General features: G+C 39.6%; 1 protein-coding gene across 1 annotated transcript in view; it reads right to left on the bottom strand.

Annotated features, from left to right (window-relative positions):
• The window catches only part of LOC128638681 (liprin-alpha-3-like), a 250,726-nt gene that overhangs the window by 159,669 nt on the left and 66,605 nt on the right, over positions 1–24,452 (bottom strand). The window contains 1 exon segment of the mRNA XM_053690795.1: positions 22,380–22,481. Within this exon segment, the coding sequence (XP_053546770.1) occupies positions 22,380–22,481 (102 nt within the window).

Here is a 24,452-nt window from a genome sequence, read left to right as displayed (position 1 = left end):
GCATCTGACTCTCTACATAGCACCATCTCTATATAATGCACCTGACTCTACATAGCACCATCTCTATATAATGCACCTGACTCAACATAGCACCATCTCTATATAATGCACCTGACTCTACATAGCTCCATCTCTATATAATGCACCTGAATCTACATAGCGCCATCTCTATATAATGCACCTGACTCTACATAGCACCATCTCTATATAATGCACCTGACTCTACATAGCACCATCTTTATATAATGCACCTGACTCTACATAGCACCATCTCTATATAATGCATCTGACTCTACATAGCACCATCTCTATATAATGCATCTGACTCTACATAGCACCATCTTTATATAATGCACCTGACTCTACATAGCACCATCTCTATATAATGCATCTGACTCTACATAGCACCATCTTTATATAATGCACCTGACTCTACATAGCACCATTTCTATATAATGCATCTGACTCTACATAGCACCATCTCTATATAATGCACATGACTATCTACATAGCACCATCTCTATATAATGCACCTGACTCTCTACATAGCACCATCTTTATATAATGCACCTGACTCTCTACATAGCACCATCTATATATAATGCACCCGACTCTACATAGCACCATCTCTATATAATGCACCCGACTCTACATAGCACCATCTTTATATAATGCACCCGACTCTACATAGCACCATCTCTATATAATGCACCTGACTATCTACATAGCACCATCTTTATATAATGCATCCGACTCTACATAGCACCATCTCTATATAATGCATCTGACTCTACATAGCACCATCTTTATATAATGCATCTGACTCTACATAGCACCATCTTTATATAATGCATCTGACTCTACATAGCACCATCTCTATATAATGCACCTGACTCTCTACATAGCACCATCTTTATATAATGCACCTGACTCTCTACATAGCACCATCTCTATATAATGCACCTGACTCTACATAGCACCATCTTTATATAATGCACCTGACTCTACATAGCACCATCTATATATAATGCATCTGACTCTACATAGCACCATCTCTATATAATGCACCTGACTCTACATAGCACCATCTCTATATAATGCACCTGACTCTACATAGCACCATCTCTATATAATGCACCTGACTCTACATAGCACCATCTCTATATAATGCACCTGACTCTACATAGCACCATCTCTATATAATGCACCTGACTCTCTACATAGCACCATCTCTATATAATGCACCTGACTCTACATAGCACCATCTTTATATAATGCATCTGACTCTACATAGCACCATCTCTATATAATGCACCTGACTCTACATAGCACCATCTTTATATAATGCATCTGACTCTCTACATAGCACCATCTTTATATAATGCACCTGACTCTCTACATAGCACCATCTTTATATAATGCACCTGACTATCTACATAGCACCATATCTATATTATGCACCTGACTCTACATAGCACCATCTATATATAATGCATCTGACTCTACATAGCACCATCTCTATATAATGCACCTGACTCTACATAGCACCATCTCTATATAATGCACCTGACTCTACATAGCACCATCTCTATATAATGCACCTGACTCTACATAGCACCATCTCTATATAATGCACCTGACTCTCTACATAGCACCATCTCTATATAATGCACCTGACTCTACATAGCTCCATCTTTATATAATGCATCTGACTCTCTACATAGCACCATCTTTATATAATGCACCTGACTCTACATAGCACCATCTCTATATAATGCACCTGACTCTACATAGCACCATCTTTATATAATGCATCTGACTCTCTACATAGCACCATCTTTATATAATGCACCTGACTCTCTACATAGCACCATCTTTATATAATGCACCTGACTCTCTACATAGCACCATCTCTATATTATGCACCTGACTCTACATAGCACCATCTCTATATAATGCACCTGACTCTACATAGCACCATCTCTATATAATGCACCTGACTCTACATAGCACCATCTCTATATAATGCACCTGACTCTACATAGCACCATCTCTATATAATGCACCTGACTCTACATAGCACCATCTCTATATAATGCACCTGACTCTACATAGCACCATCTCTATATAATGCACCTGACTCTACATAGCACCACCTTTCAAAATTACCACAAAATGAATAGTCTACACATGCAAAGTAGGAGTAGCAAATATTACCACAGTTCGTATGCTGATGGGTTATAAATGAAACACAGCAATGATAACAGACACTTTCATACTGGAATTGTGATGCTGTATATGACACTGAAAACTAGATATAATGACACGGAGATCTAGATATAATGACACTGAGATCTAGATATAATGACACTGAGATCTAGATATAATGACACTGAGTTCTAGATATAATGACACTGAGTTCTAGATATAATGACACTGAGTTCTAGATATAATGACACTGAGATCTAGATATAATGACACTGAGATCTAGATATAATGACACTGAGATCTAGATATAATGACACTGAGATCTAGATATAATGACACTGAGATCTAGATATAATGACACTGAGATCTAGATATAATGACACTGAGATCTAGATATAATGACACTGAGATCTAGATATAATGACACTGAGATCTAGATATAATGACACTGAGAACTAGATATAATGACACTGAGATCTAGATATAATGACACTGAGATCTAGATATAATGACACTGAGATCTAGATATAATGACACTGAGAACTAGATATAATGACACAGAGAACAAGATTTACTGCAGTGTAGGGCACTCTGCAATAATCCCCATAGGATGTGCTTTTCCAGACACAACAAAAACCTATCATCTTATCTACTCTACATTCTCAAAATGCCTTTAGCACGTCAGATACAAGGGAGTGTGCAGACCCAGGACAGCCCAAAAGATAGGAATTTCAAAATACAGCTTATAGTGGTATATACAAAATACATCAATAAAATAAGCAGAGTGCAATCGTATTACAGTGTTCTGTATTCAGAGGATTATGCTTATTTTTCTCTATGTATTAAAGGGACAGTAAAGTTATTTGTTTTTATTAAAAGGGATAAACATTATAAAGTTATTCAAATACTATCTACAAGGCACACTTTAAATAGCTATAAAAACACATACAGAAGGCCACACCAGTGTTCCACTCTGGTGTACTATTTCCACCGTAACTGACAAATAATACCCCTCACCTATACACCTCATCCTACCCAATATCTCCCCCCTTACCCCTTTTTACTCCCTGTTCTCCTTTATCATCTTTGGAAACACTTAATTCCTTATACACCCAGCTCTATGCCTTCTACAGTCCATGGATACCCTCAAATTGTTAATACATAACACTCTAACTCATCACATCTATCTACAAGACCTAATCTGGACTCATTCACATTGTCGCAGATCACTTGATATCACTAACACAATTTGGGAATGTCTTTTGGTATGGTATAGAATCAGGCATCACACCCATATAGCCCCACACCCCCACACCGATTACCTCTTTAGCCTACTCACAGGGCTTTCAGAAACACATATGCATAAATGGGCCAAGTTAGGCGTCGAAACTGTCTCAGACCTTTGGATGCCCCCTTCGCATACTCTCCTTCGTATACTAGATGAGATAAGGGAAGATACTCCGATACCGCACTATATGACTTTTGAGTTTGCCAGACTAAAGAGTTTTAGTCAGTTGGGGATTTAGAACAGGATCATCCTGCCCTCTCACCGCCTGGGAAACTATTTGGAATACCAAACAAATTTTTGGGGTAAGGAATACCTCCACTATGCTGAATTGAGCACAATGTTGATTAAACAATATAAAGAGGTTGTGGAGTATATTATAGAAAAATACACATTAAAAAGTGAAACTTTATTATAACCATGTTAAAATTACCGGTTTCTCATGAAATATCACATACATACAATTCCTAAGTGTTATCTGAATAAAGGGTATTAATGGCCAACATATCCCTTCCGCAGCATCGCTAATCAGAACAACACGAAGGACTAAAACACATTAAAAATAGACCTTGGGGTTTAGGGGAAAAAACAGAATTTATGCTTACCTGATAAATTTCTTTCTCTTGTGATGTATCGAGTCCATGGATTCATCCATACTTATGGGATATTCTCCTTCCCTACAGGAAGTGGCAGAGAGAGCACCCACAGCAGAGCTGTCCATATAGCTCCTCCCTTAGCTCCACCCCCAGTCATTCGACCGAAGGCTAGGAAGAAAAAGGAGAAACTATAGGGTGCAGTGGTGACTGAAGTTTTTTAAAATAATAATATACTACCTGTCTTAAATAGACAGGGCGGGCCGTGGACTCTATACATCACAAGAGAAAGAAATTTATCAGGTAAGCATAAATTCTGTTTTTTCTTGTAAGATGTATCGAGTCCACGGATTCATCCATACTTATGGGATATCAATAACAAAGCTTTAGGACACGGATGAAGGGAGGGACAAGACAGGTACCTTAAACGGAAGGCACCACTGCTTGTAGAACCTTTCTCCCAAAAATAGCCTCCAAAGAAGCAAAAGTATCAAATTTGTAAAATTTAGAAAAAGTATGAAGCGAAGACCAAGTCGCCGCCTTACAAATCTGTTCAACAGAAGCCTCATTTTTAAAAGCCCATGTGGAAGCCACTGCTCTAGTAGAATGAACAGTAATTCTTTCAGGAGGCTGCTGGCCAGCAGTCTCATAAGCCAAACGGATGAAGCTTTTCAGACAAAAGGAAAGAGAGGTAGCCGTAGCTTTTTTGACCTCTCCGTTTACCAGAATAAACAACAAACAATGAAGATGTTTGACAGAAATCTTTAGTTGCTTGTAAGTAGAACTTTAAAGCACGAACCACATCAAGATTGTGCAACAGACGTTCCTTCTTTGATGAAGGATTAGGACACAGAGAAGGAACAACAATCTCCTGATTGATATTCCTATTAGAAACAACCTTAGGAAGAAACCCAGGTTTGGTACGCAAAACCACCTTATCTGCATGGAAAACTAGGTAAGGTGAGTCACACTGTAAAGCAGATAACTCAGAAACTCTTCGAGCTGAAGAGATAGCTACTAAAAACAAAAAACGTTCCAAGATAGAAGCTTAATATCTATGGAATGCATAGGTTCAAACTGAACCCCTTGAAGAACTTTAAGAACCAAGTTTAGGCTCCATGGCGGAGCAACAGGTTTAAATACAGGCTTGATCCTGAGCAAGGCCTGACTAAATGCTTGAACGTCTGGAACATCTGCCAGACATTTGTGTAAAAGAATAGACAGAGCAGATATTTGTCCCTTTAAGGAACTAGCTGATAATCCTTTCTCCAATCCTTCTTGGAGAAAGGACAAAATTCTAGGAATCCTAATCTTACTCCATGAGTAACCCTTAGATTCATACCAACAAAGATATTTGCGCCAAATCTTATGATTGATACCCTGATTCAGGCTAGAAAGCCTGTTACCAGGAAAATCTATGACCGACTCAGAGACCACGCTTTGATAGAATCAGGCATTCAATCTCCAAGCAGTCAGACGCAGAGAAATTAGATTTGGATGCTTGAACGGACCTTGGATTAGAAGGTCCTGCCTCAATGGCAGAGTCCACGGTGGAACAGATGACATGTCCACCAGGTCTGCATACCAAGTCCTGCGTGGCCACGCAGGCGCTATCAGAATCACCGAAGCTCTCTCCTGCTTGATTCTGGCAACCAGACGTGGGAGGAGAGGAAACGGTGGAAATACATAAGCCAGATTGAAGGACCAGGACACTGCTAGAGCATCTATCAGTACCGCCTTGGGATCCCGGCACCTGGACCCGTAACGAGGAAGTTTGGCGTTCTGTCGGGACGCCATCAGATCCAATTCTGGTGTGCCCCATAGCCGAGTCAGCTGGGCAAATACATCCGGATGGAGCTCCCACTCCCCCGGATGAAAAGTTTGACGACTTAGGAAATCCGCCTCCCAGTTCTCTACCCCTGGGATATGGATTGCTGAGAGATGGCAAGAGTGATCCTCCGCCCATCGGATAATTTTGGTTACCTCCATCATCGCTAGAGAACTCAGTGTTCCTCCTTGATGATTGATATAGGCTACAGTCGTGATGTTGTCCGACTGAAATCTGATGAATTTGGCAGCAGCAAGCTGAGGCCACGCCTGAAGCGCATTGAATATCGCTCTCAGTTCTAGAATGTTTATTGGGAGGAGAGATTCCTCCCGAGACCATAAGCCCTGTGCTTTCAGGGATTTCCAGACTGCACCCCAGCCTAGCAGGCTGGCATCTGTCGTTACTATGAGCCACTCTGGCCTACGGAAACACATTCCCTGAGACAGGTGGTCCTGAGACAACCACCAGAGAAGAAAATCTCTGGTCTCTTGGTCCAGATGCAGTTGAGGAGATAAATCTGCATAATTCCCATTCCACTATTTGAGCATGCATAGTTGCAGTGGTCTGAGGTGTAGGCGGGCGCTTGAGAAAATAAAAAGTTAACATTTTGTCACCACACTCACTTTGCCCTTCCTAGCAGTTAAGCAGGCAGAGAGAATGACTGGGGGTGGAGCTAAGGGAGGAGCTATATGGACAGCTCTGCTGTGGGTGCTCTCTCTGCCACTTCCTGTAGGGAAGGAGAATATCCCATAAGTATGGATGAATCCGTGGACTCGATACATCTTACAAGAGAAAAGTGGATATTCCCTATCAACTAGGGTTATATTGGGGGAAGTATGGATAACAGATATGCCATTAGTATTTTGTCAATCACTCAAAACGTGTGTATCTATCTCTTTAAGACACGCACTGATTGTTAACTAGTGGTCTAATATCTTCTACACCTACCAAAGGTTAAGGTGCTTATTAGTCCCAATATAATTCTTGTATGCTAGTTATGTTACATCAGGTACTTATAGGCTATATCTAAACTACAAAGAACAAAAGAGAAACACTGCGATCCTTAAAAGAATTTCAGGCTTTTAATATCCAAAAAATGTGTGCAAAGTAATCTTAACAGGCAACAGGGTTTTAAAAGCAAAGAGATAGACAGCTCATTTTCAGGAACCAGTATGTTCTACATGTTTCGGTCAATTCCTTAATCATGAACATGACCGGCTAGCCCTACTTCCTGCCTCTTATGCCTGAACACCTATCCCTATTGGTTACTCAGATTAATTAGATTTAACCCTATCTAGTTCAGCCATCAGCTGTTATATCAATTGCTTTACCCTAACAACATATAATCTGTTTAAATTTTATTCCATAAAATTCAAACCTATAAACATATTCCTATTACAATACACTAATGTTTCTAAACTATCAGCTTCATTGTGACTTTGTGAGTAAAGGTTTATTGCACCACTATCCACCAGTTTAGACAGTTTTATTTGAGCAATATGGTTAACCAAACTAATCTTAGTCCCCCAATGTTCACAATCTGATACTCATACTGTAATTTAATACCTGAATCAGTGTATATATATGATATTAGTTGCTAAAGGCTGCTAGACAAGATAGGATGGAGAATATCATGCAGTTAGTAGAACCACTAGAATGCTACCTTCTCCAAAAGTTTATCACATCCCCCTCTATATTGAAGCCCTTTGGTCTTCTTGACTTCATTTTGAAGATCCAAAAGGCTTCACGTAGCATCAACCGGGCTGCCCTGTCACCTCCTCTTGGAGGGTTCCGAACACATTCTATTACCTGCCATGAGAGCGAAGTGACATCGCCCCCATGCACAGAAATAAAATGTTGTGAGAGGCCCAAGCTATCCTTATCATGGGAGATGTCATTTAGATGCTCTCTGATTCTGGAGCGAACCTCCCTAGTGGTACACCCTATATACTGCCCATTACATTGAGTGCAATCCACCAAGTACACCACAAAGGGGGTTCTACAATTTGTACAACTTGCCAAATTGAAAATCCTATTTGTTGTAGCAGACTGAAAGGTGGATGTAAATCTACTGTATTGACAAGCTATGCATTTTTTGAAGTGGCATTTAAAATGCCCTTTCACACTAAGCCAACTACTGTTGGCCCTATCTTTCTCCCTTAGTACACTTGGTGCCACCAAGTTACCAATTGTGCATGCTCTTTTCGGTACAAAGTTACAACCCCTGGACACATACTCTTTTAAGCTGTCCTCTGCTGTTAAAATAGGTAGATGCTTACTAACTATGTTAGTAATCTCTTTAAACTGTGGGCTATAGGTGGTGACCAGAGTCGGTCTACTCGAGTCATAACCCTTCGTCACTCTGGTATTACCCCTCAGTATCTCACTCCTGTCCATTCTAGTAACTTCCAAATGGGCTCTGTTAATGGTCTTTTGTGAGTAGCCTCTCTCAAATAGGAGACTCTTAAGTTTTTCACTCTCTTTCACAAAGTCCTCTTCCAAGGAGCAGTTCCGCCTTATTCTCATGAACTGTCCCTTGGCCACCCCAAACCCCGTGTAACGGGGATGGTTGCTCCTAGCGTGGAGTAAGGAGTTAGATGTAATGGGTTTACGATAAAGCGAAGTAGAAACTTCACCACTTAAGGCATTTCCCCTAAGTTCTACATCCAGGTAAGGTATTGTGTTTATCCCTGTTTAAGTGGTCTAATATCTTCTACACCTACCAATGGTTAAGGTGCTTATTAGTCCCAATATAATTCTTGTATGCTAGTTATGTTACATCAGGTACTTATAGGCTATATCTAAACTACATAAACATAAGATGTGAATGCGTTAGCGAGGTGCTCTAATCCCTACCACACTTATTTCACATTTGGTGTAGTGAAATACCAGAAATATTAGTTGCACATCAAAGTTCATTCAACTTGTCACTCTCTATTTATTACAACACATTCACGCATTGTTATTGTCAATATTGTATTCAACATATGATTGTTGCAACATAATAACTTATGGTTTGCCACATATGGGTTCCGTTAGCACCTCAAACTAGTATCAGTAGTTTAGTGACAGAATCTGAGACCGGACCACCAATATCTTGTGAGCCTAGATATAAAGGTAGTTATTCTCCATTAGCTTTGCTATTGGCTACCATTTACCTAGGTGATTACGGCTACAGAAAAGTCACTATGATCTATGTTAACTGATGTTTGAGATCACTGTTGCCGTCTATAGCGGACCTTACTTTGGAACTGATTACCGCTACTTCCAGCCGTTACCAATTATCTAAATGTTACTTGGACATATAGTTATGTTCCAACCTCTATTACCGCTATTACCAGTTATTACCAATTTTCTTAATTTTCTAAGTATTACTTCAATATAAAATAGAATTATACGAGTGAATCCACAACCAGCTCAAAGTGCCGCAATGGTGGCACATACACTAACCCTAAGCCCCTCCCACCATTGCGGCACTTTGAGCTGGTTGTGGATTCACGTTGCAACAATCATATGTTGAATACTATATTGACAATAACAATGCGTGAATGTGTTGTAATAAATAAAGAGTGACAAGTTGAATGAACTTTGATGTGCAACTAATATTTCTTGTGGTATTTCACTACACCAAATGTGAAATAAGTGTGGTGGGGACTAGAGCACCTCGCTAACGCATTCACATCTTATGTTTATGTAGTTTAGATATAGCCTATAAGTACCTGATGTAATGAGATACATTGATCTATACACTAATAGAATTTACGTTTAAAATTTGAGTTATCCACTATATATAACCAGCATACAAGAAATATATTGCGACTAATAAGCACCTTTAACATTTGGTAGGTGTAGAAGATATTAGACCACTAGTTAACAATCAGTGCGTGTCTTAAAGAGATAGATACACACGTTTTGAGTGATTGACAAAATACTAATGGCATATCTGTTATCCATACTTCCCCCAATATAACCCTAGTTGATAGGGAATATCCACTTTTTTCCCCTAAGCCCCAAGGTCTATTTTTAATGTGTTTTAGTCCTTTGTGTTGTTCTGATTAGCGATGCTGCGAAAGGGATATGTTGGTCATTAATACCCTTTATTCAGATAACACTTAGGAATTGTATGCATGTGATATTTCCTGAGAAACAGGTAATTTTTACATGGTTATAATAAAGTTTCACTTTTAATGTGTATTTTTCTATAATATACTCCACAACCTCTTTATATTGTTTAAACTATTTGGAATCAAAGCAAAAGGTTATGTAAACCCCTTTCCACACATTACACTTTGATAGGAGATACAAGCCATATAGACAAACTACTCCATTTACAAAGATGGGAGACTTACTTGAACACCACCATCTCCCAACAAACGTGGCAGCACACACCAACACTAACTAAAAAAGCTATTTATTGCGTCACATTGATGGAGACATATTATGAAGTATTAACACATTGGTATTACATCCCAACACGACTAGCCAAAATGTACACCACCTCCCCTATGTGCTGGTGCAAATTGCGGACACATTGGGGACACCATGCTTATCTGGTGGGACTGCCCCTTGTCACTGGGTGAACCGTCTGCTGCTGAAGACGTAAACAATAAACAAAAAAAACAGTGCCAGTTTGGGGGCGGTCTGAGAAGCTTTACCAAAGTGGACTTGTCTTGAACACAATAAGGAAGGCAACAGTGTTTGTTAAAATGTTCTCAAGACAACAATTGGTACAGAAACAGGAACATTTAATAAGAAGTCAATTTTAACCTGGTCAAATTGAATCATGAAAGTTTGATTTTGACTTTTATAACCCTTTAAAGCCTGTGCTCCCCCATATGTAGTAATAAAACTAGAAAAACCACTGTACCACCTTACCCATGAACTTTAAAGGGATATGAAACCCCAATTTTCTGTTTCATGATTCAGATAGAGCATGGATTTTAAGCAACTTTCCAATTCACTCCTATTATCAATTTTTCTTCGTTCTCTTGGTATCTATTTGAAAAGCAGGAATGTAAGCTTGCAATCACCATGTGATGCAGCTTCATGTGTGACAAAATTTAACATTGCACAAAGGCTTTTCTTGTGCAATCCTACACCTTGCTCTCGTGCAACTAATTACACAAGAACCGGACATGTTAATCACTCCAAACAAGCGTCAAGATGATTTAGAGGGAAAGTCTAGTCACAATTAAACTTTCATGATTCAGATAAAGAGTGCAATTTTAAACAACTTTCCAGTATACTTTTATCATCAAATTTGCTTTGTTCTCTTGGTATTCTTTGTTGAATGCTAAACCTAAGTAGGCTCATATACTAATGTCCAAGCCCTTGAAGGCTGCCTCTTATCTCCGTGCATTTTGACAGTTTTTCACAGCTAGACAGCGCTAGTTTGTGTGTGCCATATAGATAACATTGTGCTCACTCCCGTGGAGTCAGAACTGATTGGCTAAAATGCAGGTCTCTCAAAAGAACTTATATAAGGGGGCAGAGGCTTAGATACAAGGTAATCACAGACGTAAAAAGTATATTAATATAACCATATTGGTTATGCAAAACTGGGGAATGGGTAATAAAAGGGATTATCTATCTTTTTGATTAATAACAATTCTGGAGTTGACTGTCCCTTTACCTCGCCATCTTTGACGTGGCAGAGAAAATAAACATGCAGTTTTGGCTTCTTAAAAGGGACAGTCAACACCAGAATTTTTGTTGTTTAAAAAGATAGATAATCCCTTTATTACCTATTCCCCAGTTTTGCATAACCAACACAGTTTTAATAATACACGTTTTACCTCTGTAATTACCTTGTATCAATGCCTCTACAAACTGCCCCCCTTATTTCAATTCTTTTGACAGTCTTGCATTTTAGCCAATCAGTGTTGACTCCTTGGTAATGCGTGAACTCAATGTTATCTATATGACAAACATGAACTAATCCCTCTAGTTGAAAAACTGTCAAAATGCATTCAGATTAGAGGCGGCCTTCAAGTTCTAATAAATTAGCATATGAGCCTATCTATGTTTAGCTTTCAACTAAGAATACCAAAAGAAAGAACTATATCATTGGAAGAAGTGACTGAGGCAATAAGAAACGCGAAACTTAATAAAGCAGCAGGGCCAGATGGCTTCCCAGCAGAATATTTGAAAATTTTAATGGAGGATATCGCACCTACTTTACAAAAACTTTACAATAATTATTTTATCTCAAATAAGCCCATCTCAAATTATTTTTCTGCTGCAAATATATCTTTAATATATAAAAAAGGGAAAGATCCGGAAGATCCCGCCTCATATAGGCCCATATCAGTATTAAATTCCGATTATAAAATATTAACCTCTATAATCGCTAGTAGACTGGCTCATTGTCTCACCGATCTTATTCATCCAGATCAAACTGGCTTTATGATAAATAGGAATTCTTCGAAAAATATTCGAAAGCTTGTTACATATGTGGATTATATATGGTCTATAAAAGGTACAGCGAATTCCCAACTAATGCAGGATCTAGCAATTCTTACACTTGATGCCGAAAAGGCGTTTGATTCGATTAATTGGGAATATTTATTTAGCTCAGTATCAAAATTTGGACTTCAAAATCAATTTCTGGGTTTTATTCGGAATCTGTATAAGAACCCTATTTCCTATCTGCTGGTGAACGGCTCCCTTTCATCCAAAATTATAATGGGTAGAGGCACGAGACAGGGTTGCCCGCTATCGCCACTCTTGTTTAATTTAGCTGTGGAGCCTCTTGCAATATGGCTTAGGGATATAATAGTAGGAATAAAGCTAGGTACGAGTAAATTAAAAATATTACTGTACGCTGATGATTTATTGATTTTTCTGCAGAACACTACACAGTCAATTCCATTAATAGTAGACACTTTACAGTTTTTTGCATCATTTTCCGGGTATAATATTAATTGTAATAAGAGTGAAATTATGTGGTTAAATAAAACCAATACTAGTCTGCAACAAATCCCGATTAGAACCACTGAAACCCTTAATTACTTAGGCATTAAACTTAATGCCAATCCTAATAAGTGGTACACAGATAACTTTTGTCCTTTGATTCAAAAAATTATTGCGGATTTAAAGTTATGGGTATCTTTGCCCCTGTCAATTTCAGCCCGAGTAAATCTAATTAAGACTATTGTCTTCCCTAGACTAGTATATTCACTCCAAAATTTACCGCTTTTGATTAAGACTTATGATCGACAGAGAATTAACTCTGCTTTTTCTAATTTTATATGGAAAGATAAGAAACCAAGAATAGCGTTAAAAAAGATGATGCAACCATATAAAATGGCAGGTCTTGCCTTACCAGATATCCACCTTTATAATATTGCCTTTTTAGCTAAAATAGCAATTGAGTGGTTGATAGATATAAATAAGGTCTCATCAAATGATATCGAGAGTTTTTTTGTATATCCTTTTTCTTTGAAAGCGATTTTACATTGTCCTTTGAAAGTACTCCCGAGGAATATAGATTGCTTAATATCCATTAAGAATATCATCATAGCTTGGTATAAAGTGTGTGGCATACTAGATATGGATCCATATTATTCAGATTTTCTTCCTATAAGGGGTAATCCTAGTTTTACACCAGGAATCAATCAAGATATCTTTAGAAAATGGGCAGACAAAGGAGTGAAGTATATTAGTCAGGTACTAACGAATGACTGGTGTGTTGTCTCCTTCGAAACCCTAGTATCACAATTTGAATTACCTAGAACTAGTTTTTTTGGTTATTTGCAAGTTAGACATTTTATAGAAGATATGAGAAGGGATAGGAATCAATTTAAGGAATGGACGGAAATTAAAGGTTATATACATCAATATATGGTGGGCTCTACATCTATCTCTTTGTTATATGATATTTTACTTGCTAAACAAAGCCTTATTTCCTTGAATAAAATACATGATAACTGGAAATATAATTTTCCTAATTTAGAGCTATCAAGAATGAATACAAGTCTTCTGACTACAAGGAAGTTAGCTATACCTATGAGCTGGAAAGAATCCCATTATAAACTTATTAATAATTTTTATCTAACCCCAGCCCGATTGACGAAAATGTATCCAGCACAAATTGCTAGCTGCCCGCGTTGTAATTTTGCGAAAGCGGGCATATGTCATATGTTTTACCTCTGTCCTAAAATGAAGCAAGTGTGGGAGAAGTTAGTTTATTGGATAAATAAACTTTATAATTCAAATATATATATAGACATGGAAACAGTTATGTTCTTAAAAAGGTATAATCCGGATCTAGGAATACAAGTTAAAACTTTAAATATACTTATACTACTGGTAAGACATTTGATCGTAAAAAACTGGAAATCTATAGCTGCACCCTCATTGGCCAGGATAATAAAGGAAATTCAAAACCATATTGTATTTGAATCATTCCATATGAAGAATGTTAAGGAGCATAAAGTAAAAAGATTTATATTAGGATGGTTACCTATAATTAAAACATATACATTACAGATTCAGAAACAAATTTTGTATCCCTTTTTAAGTTCTGAGACGTTCGCAGAACTAGTTATGTTAGACATATTTCCAGCGAATTGGTATTCTTCAAGTAGAGAAATTTAGCTTTCCAAGTCACAAAGTACTAGTAAGATAGGGTTAAGAGGATAGGTTAGGACGAGGGGATGAAGGGGGGGGGTTTGCTCCCCTTTTTTTTTTTTTTTTTTTTTCCCTCTCTCTCTCTCTTTCTCTTCTCTTTTCTTTTATTTATGTCTATTTGGTTTTATATAATTGGAAAATTTGAGGAACACATTTGGGTTAACAGAAAAAATAACACAGGAAAAATGTGAGACAAATTTGAAAACAAAAACAGAATTTATGTTTACCTGATAAATTTCTTTCTCCAACGGTGTGTCCGGTCCACGGCGTCATCCTTACTTGTGGGATATTCTCTTCCCCAACAGGAAATGGCAAAGAGCCCAGCAAAGCTGGTCACATGATCCCTCCTAGGCTCCGCCTACCCCAGTCATTCGACCGACGTTAAGGAGGAATATTTGCATAGGAGAAACCATATGGTACCGTGGTGACTGTAGTTAAAGAAAATAAATTATCAGACCTGATTAAAAAACCAGGGCGGGCCGTGGACCGGACACACCGTTGGAGAAAGAAATTTATCAGGTAAACATAAATTCTGTTTTCTCCAACATAGGTGTGTCCGGTCCACGGCGTCATCCTTACTTGTGGGAACCAATACCAAAGCTTTAGGACACGGATGAAGGGAGGGAGCAAATCAGGTCACCTAAATGGAAGGCACCACGGCTTGCAAAACCTTTCTCCCAAAAATAGCCTCAGAAGAAGCAAAAGTATCAAACTTGTAAAATTTGGTAAAAGTGTGCAGTGAAGACCAAGTCGCTGCCCTACATATCTGATCAACAGAAGCCTCGTTCTTGAAGGCCCATGTGGAAGCCACAGCCCTAGTGGAATGAGCTGTGATTCTTTCGGGAGGCTGCCGTCCGGCAGTCTCGTAAGCCAATCTGATGATGCTTTTAATCCAAAAAGAGAGAGAGGTAGAAGTTGCTTTTTGACCTCTCCTTTTACCTGAATAAACAACAAACAAGGAAGATGTTTGTCTAAAATCCTTTGTAGCATCTAAATAGAATTTTAGAGCGCGAACAACATCCAAATTGTGCAACAAACGTTCCTTCTTTGAAACTGGTTTTGGACACAGAGAAGGTACGATAATCTCCTGGTTAATGTTTTTGTTAGAAACAACTTTTGGAAGAAAACCAGGTTTAGTACGTAAAACCACCTTATCTGCATGGAACACCAGATAAGGAGGAGAACACTGCAGAGCAGATAATTCTGAGACTCTTCTAGCAGAAGAAATTGCAACTAAAAACAAAACTTTCCAAGATAATAACTTAATATCAACGGAATGTAAGGGTTCAAACGGAACCCCCTGAAGAACTGAAAGAACTAAATTGAGACTCCAAGGAGGAGTCAAAGGTTTGTAAACAGGCTTGATTCTAACCAGAGCCTGAACAAAGGCTTGAACATCTGGCACAGCTGCCAGCTTTTTGTGAAGTAACACCGACAAGGCAGAAATCTGTCCCTTCAGGGAACTTGCAGATAATCCTTTTTCCAATCCTTCTTGAAGGAAGGATAGAATCCTAGGAATCTTAACCTTGTCCCAAGGGAATCCTTTAGATTCACACCAACAGATATATTTTTTCCAAATTTTGTGGTAAATCTTTCTAGTTACAGGCTTTCTGGCCTGAACAAGAGTATCGATAACAGAATCTGAGAATCCTCGCTTCGATAAAATCAAGCGTTCAATCTCCAAGCAGTCAGCTGGAGTGAAACCAGATTCGGATGTTCGAACGGACCCTGAACAAGAAGGTCTCGTCTCAAAGGTAGCTTCCAAGGTGGAGCCGATGACATATTCACCAGATCTGCATACCAAGTCCTGCGTGGCCACGCAGGAGCTATCAAGATCACCGACGCCCTCTCCTGATTGATCCTGGCTACCAGCCTGGGGATGAGAGGAAATGGCGGGAACACATAAGCTAGTTTGAAGGTCCAAGGTGCTACTAGTGCATCCACTAGAGCCGCCTTGGGATCCCTGGATCTGGCCCCGTAGCAAGGAACTTTGAAGTTCTGACGAGAGGCCATCAGATCCATGTCTGGAATGCCCCACAGGTGAGTGACTTGGGCAAAGATTTCCGGATGGAGTTCCCACTCCCCCGGATGCAATGTCTGACGACTCAGAAAATCCGCTTCCCAATTTTCCACTCCTGGGATGTGGATAGCAGACAGGTGGCAGGAGTGAGACTCCGCCCATAGAATGATTTTGGTCACTTCTTCCATCGCTAGGGAACTCCTTGTTCCCCCCTGATGGTTGATGTACGCAACAGTTGTCATGTTGTCTGATTGAAACCGTATGAACTTGGTCCTCGCTAGCTGAGGCCAGGCCTTGAGAGCATTGAATATCGCTCTCAGTTCCAGAATATTTATCGGTAGAAGAGATTCTTCCCGAGACCAAAGACCCTGAGCTTTCAGGGGTCCCCAGACCGCGCCCCAGCCCATCAGACTGGCGTCGGTCGTGACAATGACCCACTCTGGTCTGCGGAATGTCATCCCTTGTGACAGGTTGTCCAGGGACAGCCACCAACGGAGTGAGTCTCTGGTCCTCTGATTTACTTGTATCTTCGGAGACAAGTCTGTATAGTCCCCATTCCACTGACTGAGCATGCACAGTTGTAATGGTCTTAGATGAATGCGCGCAAAAGGAACTATGTCCATTGCCGCTACCATCAACCCGATCACTTCCATGCACTGAGCTATGGAAGGAAGAGGAACGGAATGAAGTATCCGACAAGAGTCTAGAAGTTTTGTTTTTCTGACCTCTGTCAGAAAAATCCTCATTTCTAAGGAGTCTATAATTGTTCCCAAGAAGGGAACCCTTGTTGACGGGGATAGAGAACTCTTTTCCACGTTCACTTTCCATCCGTGAGATCTGAGAAAGGCCAGGACGATGTCCGTGTGAGCCTTTGCTTGAGGAAGGGACGACGCTTGAATCAGAATGTCGTCCAAGTAAGGTACTACCGCAACGCCCCTTGGTCGTAGCACAGCTAGAAGGGACCCTAGTACCTTTGTGAAAATCCTTGGAGCAGTGGCTAATCCGAAAGGAAGCGCCACGAACTGGTAATGTTTGTCCAGGAATGCGAACCTTAGGAACCGATGATGTTCCTTGTGGATAGGAATATGTAGATACGCATCCTTTAAATCCACCGTGGTCATGAATTGACCTTCCTGGATGGAAGGAAGAATAGTTCGAATGGTTTCCATCTTGAACGATGGAACCTTGAGAAACTTGTTTAAGATCTTGAGATCTAAGATTGGTCTGAACGTTCCCTCTTTTTTGGGAACTATGAACAGATTGGAGTAGAACCCCATCCCTTGTTCTCTTAATGGAACTGGATGAATCACTCCCATTTTTAACAGGTCTTCTACACAATGTAAGAACGCCTGTCTATTTATGTGGTCTGAAGACAACTGAGACCTGTGGAACCTCCCCCTTGGGGGAAGTCCCTTGAATTCCAGAAGATAACCTTGGGAGACTATTTCTAGCGCCCAAGGATCCAGAACATCTCTTGCCCAAGCCTGAGCGAAGAGAGAGAGTCTGCCCCCCACCAGATCCGGTCCCGGATCGGGGGCCAACATTTCATGCTGTCTTGGTAGCAGTGGCAGGTTTCTTGGCCTGCTTTCCCTTGTTCCAGCCTTGCATTGGTCTCCAAGCTGGCTTGGCTTGAGAAGTATTACCCTCTTGCTTAGAGGACGTAGCACTTTGGGCTGGTCCGTTTTTACGAAAGGGACGAAAATTAGGTCTATTTTTTGCCTTGAAAGGCCGATCCTGAGGAAGGGCGTGGCCCTTACCCCCAGTGATATCAGAGATAATCTCTTTCAAGTCAGGGCCAAACAGCGTTTTCCCCTTGAAAGGAATGTTAAGTAGCTTGTTCTTGGAAGACGCATCAGCCGACCAAGATTTCAACCAAAGCGCTCTGCGCGCCACAATAGCAAACCCAGAATTCTTAGCCGCTAACCTAGCCAATTGCAAAGTGGCGTCTAGGGTGAAAGAATTAGCCAATTTGAGAGCATTGATTCTGTCCATAATCTCCTCATAAGGAGGAGAATCACTATCGAGCGTCTTTATCAGCTCATCGAACCAGAAACATGCGGCTGTAGCGACAGGGACAATGCATGAAATTGGTTGTAGAAGGTAACCCTGCTGAACAAACATCTTTTTAAGCAAACCTTCTAATTTTTTATCCATAGGATCTTTGAAAGCACAACTATCCTCTATGGGTATAGTGGTGCGTTTGTTTAAAGTGGAAACCACTCCCTCGACCTTGGGGACTGTCTGCCATAAGTCCTTTCTGGGGTCGACCATAGGAAACAATTTTTTAAATATGGGGGGAGGGACGAAAGGAATACCGGGCCTTTCCCATTCTTTATTAACAATGTCCGCCACCCGCTTGGGTATAGGAAAAGCTTCTGGGAGCCCCGGCACCTCTAGGAACTTGTCCATTTTACATAGTTTCTCTGGGATGACCAACTTTTCACAATCATCCAGAGTGGATAATACCTCCTTAAGCAGAATGCGGAGATGTTCCAACTTAAATTTAAATGCAATCACATCAGGTTCAGCCTGTTGAGAAATGTTCCCTGAATCAGTAATTTCTCCCTCAGACAAAACCTCCCTGGCCCCATCAGACTGGGTTAGGGGCCCTTCAGAGATATTAATATCAGCGTCGTCATGCTCTTCAGTATCTAAAACAGAGCAGCCACGCTTACGCTGACAAGGGTTCATTTTGGCTAAAATGTTTTTGACAGAATTATCCATTACAGCCGTTAATTGTTGCATAGTAAGGAGTATTGGCGCGCTAGATGTACTAGGGGCCTCCTGAGTGGGCAAGACTCGTGTAGACGAAGGAGGGAATGATGCAGTACCATGCTTACTCCCCTCACTTGAGGAATCATCTTGGGCATCATTGTCATTATCACATAAATCACATTTATTTAAATGAATAGGAATTCTGGCTTCCCCACATTCAGAACACAGTCTATCTGGTAGTTCAGACATGTTAAACAGGCATAAACTTGATAACAAAGTACAAAAACGATTTAAAATAAAACCGTTACTGTCACTTTAAATTTTAAACTGAACACACTTTATTACTGCAATTGCGAAAAAACATGAAGGAATTGTTCAAAATTCACCAAATTTTCACCACAGTGTCTTAAAGCCTTAAAAGTATTGCACACCAAATTTGGAAGCTTTAACCCTTAAAATAACGGAACCGGAGCCGTTTTAAACTTTAACCCCTTTACAGTCCCTGGTATCTGCTTTGCTGAGACCCAACCAAGCCCAAAGGGGAATACGATACCAAATGACGCCTTCAGAAAGTCTTTTCTAAGTATCAGAGCTCCTCTCACATGCGACTGCATGCCATGCCTCTCAAAAACAAGTGCGCCACACCGGCGCGAAAATGAGGCTCTGCTTAAGCTTTGGGAAAGCCCCTAAGGAATAAGGTGTCTAATACAGTGCCTGCCGATATTATTATATCAAAAATACCCAGATAAAATGATTCCTCAAGGCTAAATATGTGTTAATAATGAATCGATTTAGCCCAGAAACAGTCTACAGTCTTAATAAGCCCTTGTGAAGCCCTTATTTATGATCGTAATAAACATGGCTTACCGGATCCCATAGGGAAAATGACAGCTTCCAGCATTACATCGTCTTGTTAGAATGTGTCATACCTCAAGCAGCAAGAGACTGCACACTGTTCCCCCAACTGAAGTTAATTGCTCTCAACAGTCCTGTGTGGAACAGCCATGGATTTTAGTTACGGTTGCTAAAATCATTTTCCTCATACAAACAGAAATCTTCATCTCTTTTCTGTTTCTGAGTAAATAGTACATACCAGCACTATTTCAAAATAACAAACTCTTGATTGAATAATAAAAACTACAGTTAAACACTAAAAAACTCTAAGCCATCTCCGTGGAGATGTTGCCTGTACAACGGCAAAGAGAATGACTGGGGTAGGCGGAGCCTAGGAGGGATCATGTGACCAGCTTTGCTGGGCTCTTTGCCATTTCCTGTTGGGGAAGAGAATATCCCACAAGTAAGGATGACGCCGTGGACCGGACACACCTATGTTGGAGAAATGATGTTTAATTTTTTTGGATGTTTATATATGTTTTGTCCTAATGGAAAACAATAGGCAATGTTTGCCTTAAAATGACCAAGTTTCTGAGTTATGATTGTATTATTATAAATGTGTCTCATTCAATAAAGAAATATTAAAAAAAAAAAGAATACCAAAAGAACAAAGCAAAATTGGTGATAAAAGTAAATTGGAAAGTGGTTTAAAATTACATGCCCTATTTAAATCATGAAAGTTTATTTTGGACTTGACTGTCCCTTTAAATTTTGATTTGCTCTGCACCTCAAAGCCTCAAAAGACTTATTAAAATGACAGCTTATTAAATCTCCAAATTATGCTATAACACTGCTATATTTCACACAACCATTGTTTGCACAGTTACCTGTACTTAAAGGGACAGTATACACTCATTTTCATATAACTGCATGTAATAGACACTACTATAAAGAATAAGATGCACAGATACTGATATAAAAATCCAGTATAAAACTGTTTAAAAACTTACTTAGAAGCTCACAGTTTAGCTATGTTGAAAAGGTAGCTGGAAAGCCCACTGCAAGTGGGAAATATCAGACACTCCCCCCTCCCCCTTCTTTTGCATATGAAAAGACCCTTTACACAAACAGGAGCAAGCTGGAGAAGGTAGCTGACGGTGTTCACATAAAACTTTGGGGCTTGGTTAGGAGTCTGAAAATCAGAGCAATGTTATTTAAAAATAAGCAAAACTATACATTTATTTAAAAAAAAAAATTTATGGGCTATATAAATAGATCATCTACAAAACATTTATGCAAAGAAAAAATGAGTGTATAATGGCCCTATAATGATCTTCAGTAGAAGAGATTAGATAAGGGAGAGATAAGTTTCGACATTGTGGCAATCATTACTTTAAAGGGACAGTCTAGACAAAATTAAACTTTCATAATTTACGTTTATCATCAAATTTGCTTTGTTCTCTTGGTATTCTTTGTTGAAAGCTAAACATAGGTAGGCTCATATGCTAATATCTAAGCCCTTGAAGGCATCCTCTTATCTCAGTGCATTTTGGCAGTTTTTCACAGCCCCAGTGGAGTTATTTATGAATCAGCACTGATTGACTGAGAATGCAAGTCTGCCAAAACAACTGATATAAGGGGGCAGTCTGCAGAGGCTTAGATACAAGGTAATCAGAGGTAAAAAGTATATTAATATAACCGTGTTGGTTATGCAAAACTGAGGAATGGGTAATAAAGGGATTATCTATCTTTTTACACAATAAAAATTCAGGGGTAGACTGTCCCTTTAAATAAACCAAAAGTACTTGATATAAGCTAAAACATTTACTTTTATTTATTCATTATTAAAATTACTTATATAATTAAAAAAAAACAACAACACAACATACTATTTTCAGCCTAATCTTTGCTCTGAATACATCATTACATGTAGAATTGATTTAATGTTTAACGTCCCTTTAACAACTTGAAACCAAGAAATTTGTATATAAAACTGAACACATTAACAAGTACAGTACCAGTGCTATAAGTTGTTAAGTAGATTTTAGCTGTGTGTGTGCGCGAGCGAACATGCGCGTGTGCTCGCATTATGTACACTTATATAACTAGATAGAACATAGGCTTGAGGCTACTAAAAGTTACAGGTTTCAGGGGGAGGAGAAAATGAGAAGCTTGGTCTTGCTCTCTCTGAGACACATCCCTTACCTCCCACTTTCAGTCTGCCCTTTAAGAAGCAATTAGGTGCCAGACAGTTTCCGTACTCACCCGAGTGTTGTTTCGCTCTGCCTTCAGTTCAGCAATCTCTTCCTCTCGCTCGAGCAACTGCTCTCGACACAAGTTTAATTCCTTAGTGAGAGCTGCAAACTCCTGAAAAACAAAATAAATAAAAAAAAAAACGCTGTAAGATAAAAAGAAATCAAGAATAAAAAAAAAACGGTTTCACAAAAAGACTTACATATACTTGTATCTGAGGGACACCCATCACTGTTTAGATGAAATAAATCAGTGGGATATAAGCTTTGTGACAGACAATAGTATATTTAGTTCACTTAATGGAGTTTCTAAAATAATGCATGAACCCCCTATCTGAAAGTTCTAAATTAATGTTTAAACAAAAAGAACCTCGTGCAGAGGTAAAAAAAAAAAAAAAATAATAATAATAATTTTCTGCCAATCACAAGAAGGTGAAGAGAGGTCTTAAAGCAGCAATCTGAGCACACAGACTGCTTTGTGTAACTTGGGACGCAGCAGGCTCTCCGGGGAGTAGGTCTTTGCATAGACCCCCATGAGCACACTGACTGCTTTGTGTAACCTGGGACATAAGTAAGGTTTTCAGCTTTGGCAATGTTTTTTTTCTCATTTCATTTTGTGAAGGGGGGTCAATGAAAGGCAACAAATATTATGCAGAAAAGAAACACACACACCTTTCTGTGTCATAGCTAAAGAGTCTAGTGCTTCTGAAAGTGAGACAGGATGGAGTGAGACTGCCTAGACGTCCCCAGGGGAGGAAAGGCCTCCTATGCCCCCCAAACATGATCATCCCTCTTATTACAGTAATGTTTTGTCAACACTAAGAATATATATATATATATATATATTTACATTTATTTATTCATAAAAGGTAAATGCATTACTGGCCGTGCAAGCCTGTATGTTTATCCCCCACAGCTGATGAACAGCCAGTGAATCAATGAGCAATTATGTAGCAGTTCTCTTTGGCTCCTAAGCAGTACTTTACAGAGGTTAAACACATAGACATGCAGGGTCGGTAGTGCTAAAATTAGAGTGTGTAATTACTAACCTACAATGTCCCTTTAAATCTATATCTTTATATCAGTTGTTGAAAACTATCTCCTATTCCATAAGAACATACTGAGGCTGCCTAGAAATTAGCATGTTTACAGGGAGTGCAGAATTATTAGGCAAATGAGTATTTTGACCACATCATCCTCTTTATGCATGTTGTCTTACTCCAAGCTGTATAGGCTCGAAAGCCTACTACCAATTAAGCATATTAGGTGATGTGCATCTCTGTAATGAGAAGGGGTGTGGTCTAATGACATCAACACCCTATATCAGGTGTGCATAATTATTAGGCAACTTCCTTTCCTTTGGCAAAATGGGTCAAAAGAAGGACTTGACAGGCTCAGAAAAGTCAAAAATAGTGAGATATCATGCAGAGGGATGCAGCACTCTTAAAATTGCAAAGCTTCTGAAGCGTGATCATCGAACAATCAAGCGTTTCATTCAAAATAGTCAACAGGGTCGCAAGAAGCGTGTGGAAAAACCAAGGCGCAAAATAACTGCCCATGAACTGAGAAAAGTCAAGCGTGCAGCTGCCAAGATGCCACTTGCCACCAGTTTGGCCATATTTCAGAGCTGCAACATCACTGGAGTGCCCAAAAGCACAAGGTGTGCAATACTCAGAGACATGGCCAAGGTAAGAAAGGCTGAAAGACGACCACCACTGAACAAGACACACAAGCTGAAACGTCAAGACTGGGCCAAGAAATATCTCAAGACTGATTTTTCTAAGGTTTTATGGACTGATGAGATGAGAGTGAGTCTTGATGGGCCAGATGGATGGGCCCGTGGCTGGATTGGTAAAGGGCAGAGAGCTCCAGTCCGACTCAGACGCCAGCAAGGTGGAGGTGGAGTACTGGTTTGGGCTGGTATCATCAAAGATGAGCTTGTGGGGCCTTTTCGGGTTGAGGATGGAGTCAAGCTCAACTCCCAGTCCTACTGCCAGTTTCTGGAAGACACCTTCTTCAAGCAGTGGTACAGGAAGAAGTCTGCATCCTTCAAGAAAAACATGATTTTCATGCAGGACAATGCTCC

Source organism: Bombina bombina, chromosome 8 (genome assembly GCF_027579735.1).
Source record: "Bombina bombina isolate aBomBom1 chromosome 8, aBomBom1.pri, whole genome shotgun sequence".
NCBI lineage: Eukaryota > Metazoa > Chordata > Amphibia > Anura > Bombinatoridae > Bombina > Bombina bombina.
This window is presented reverse-complemented; position numbering and strand designations above follow the sequence as displayed.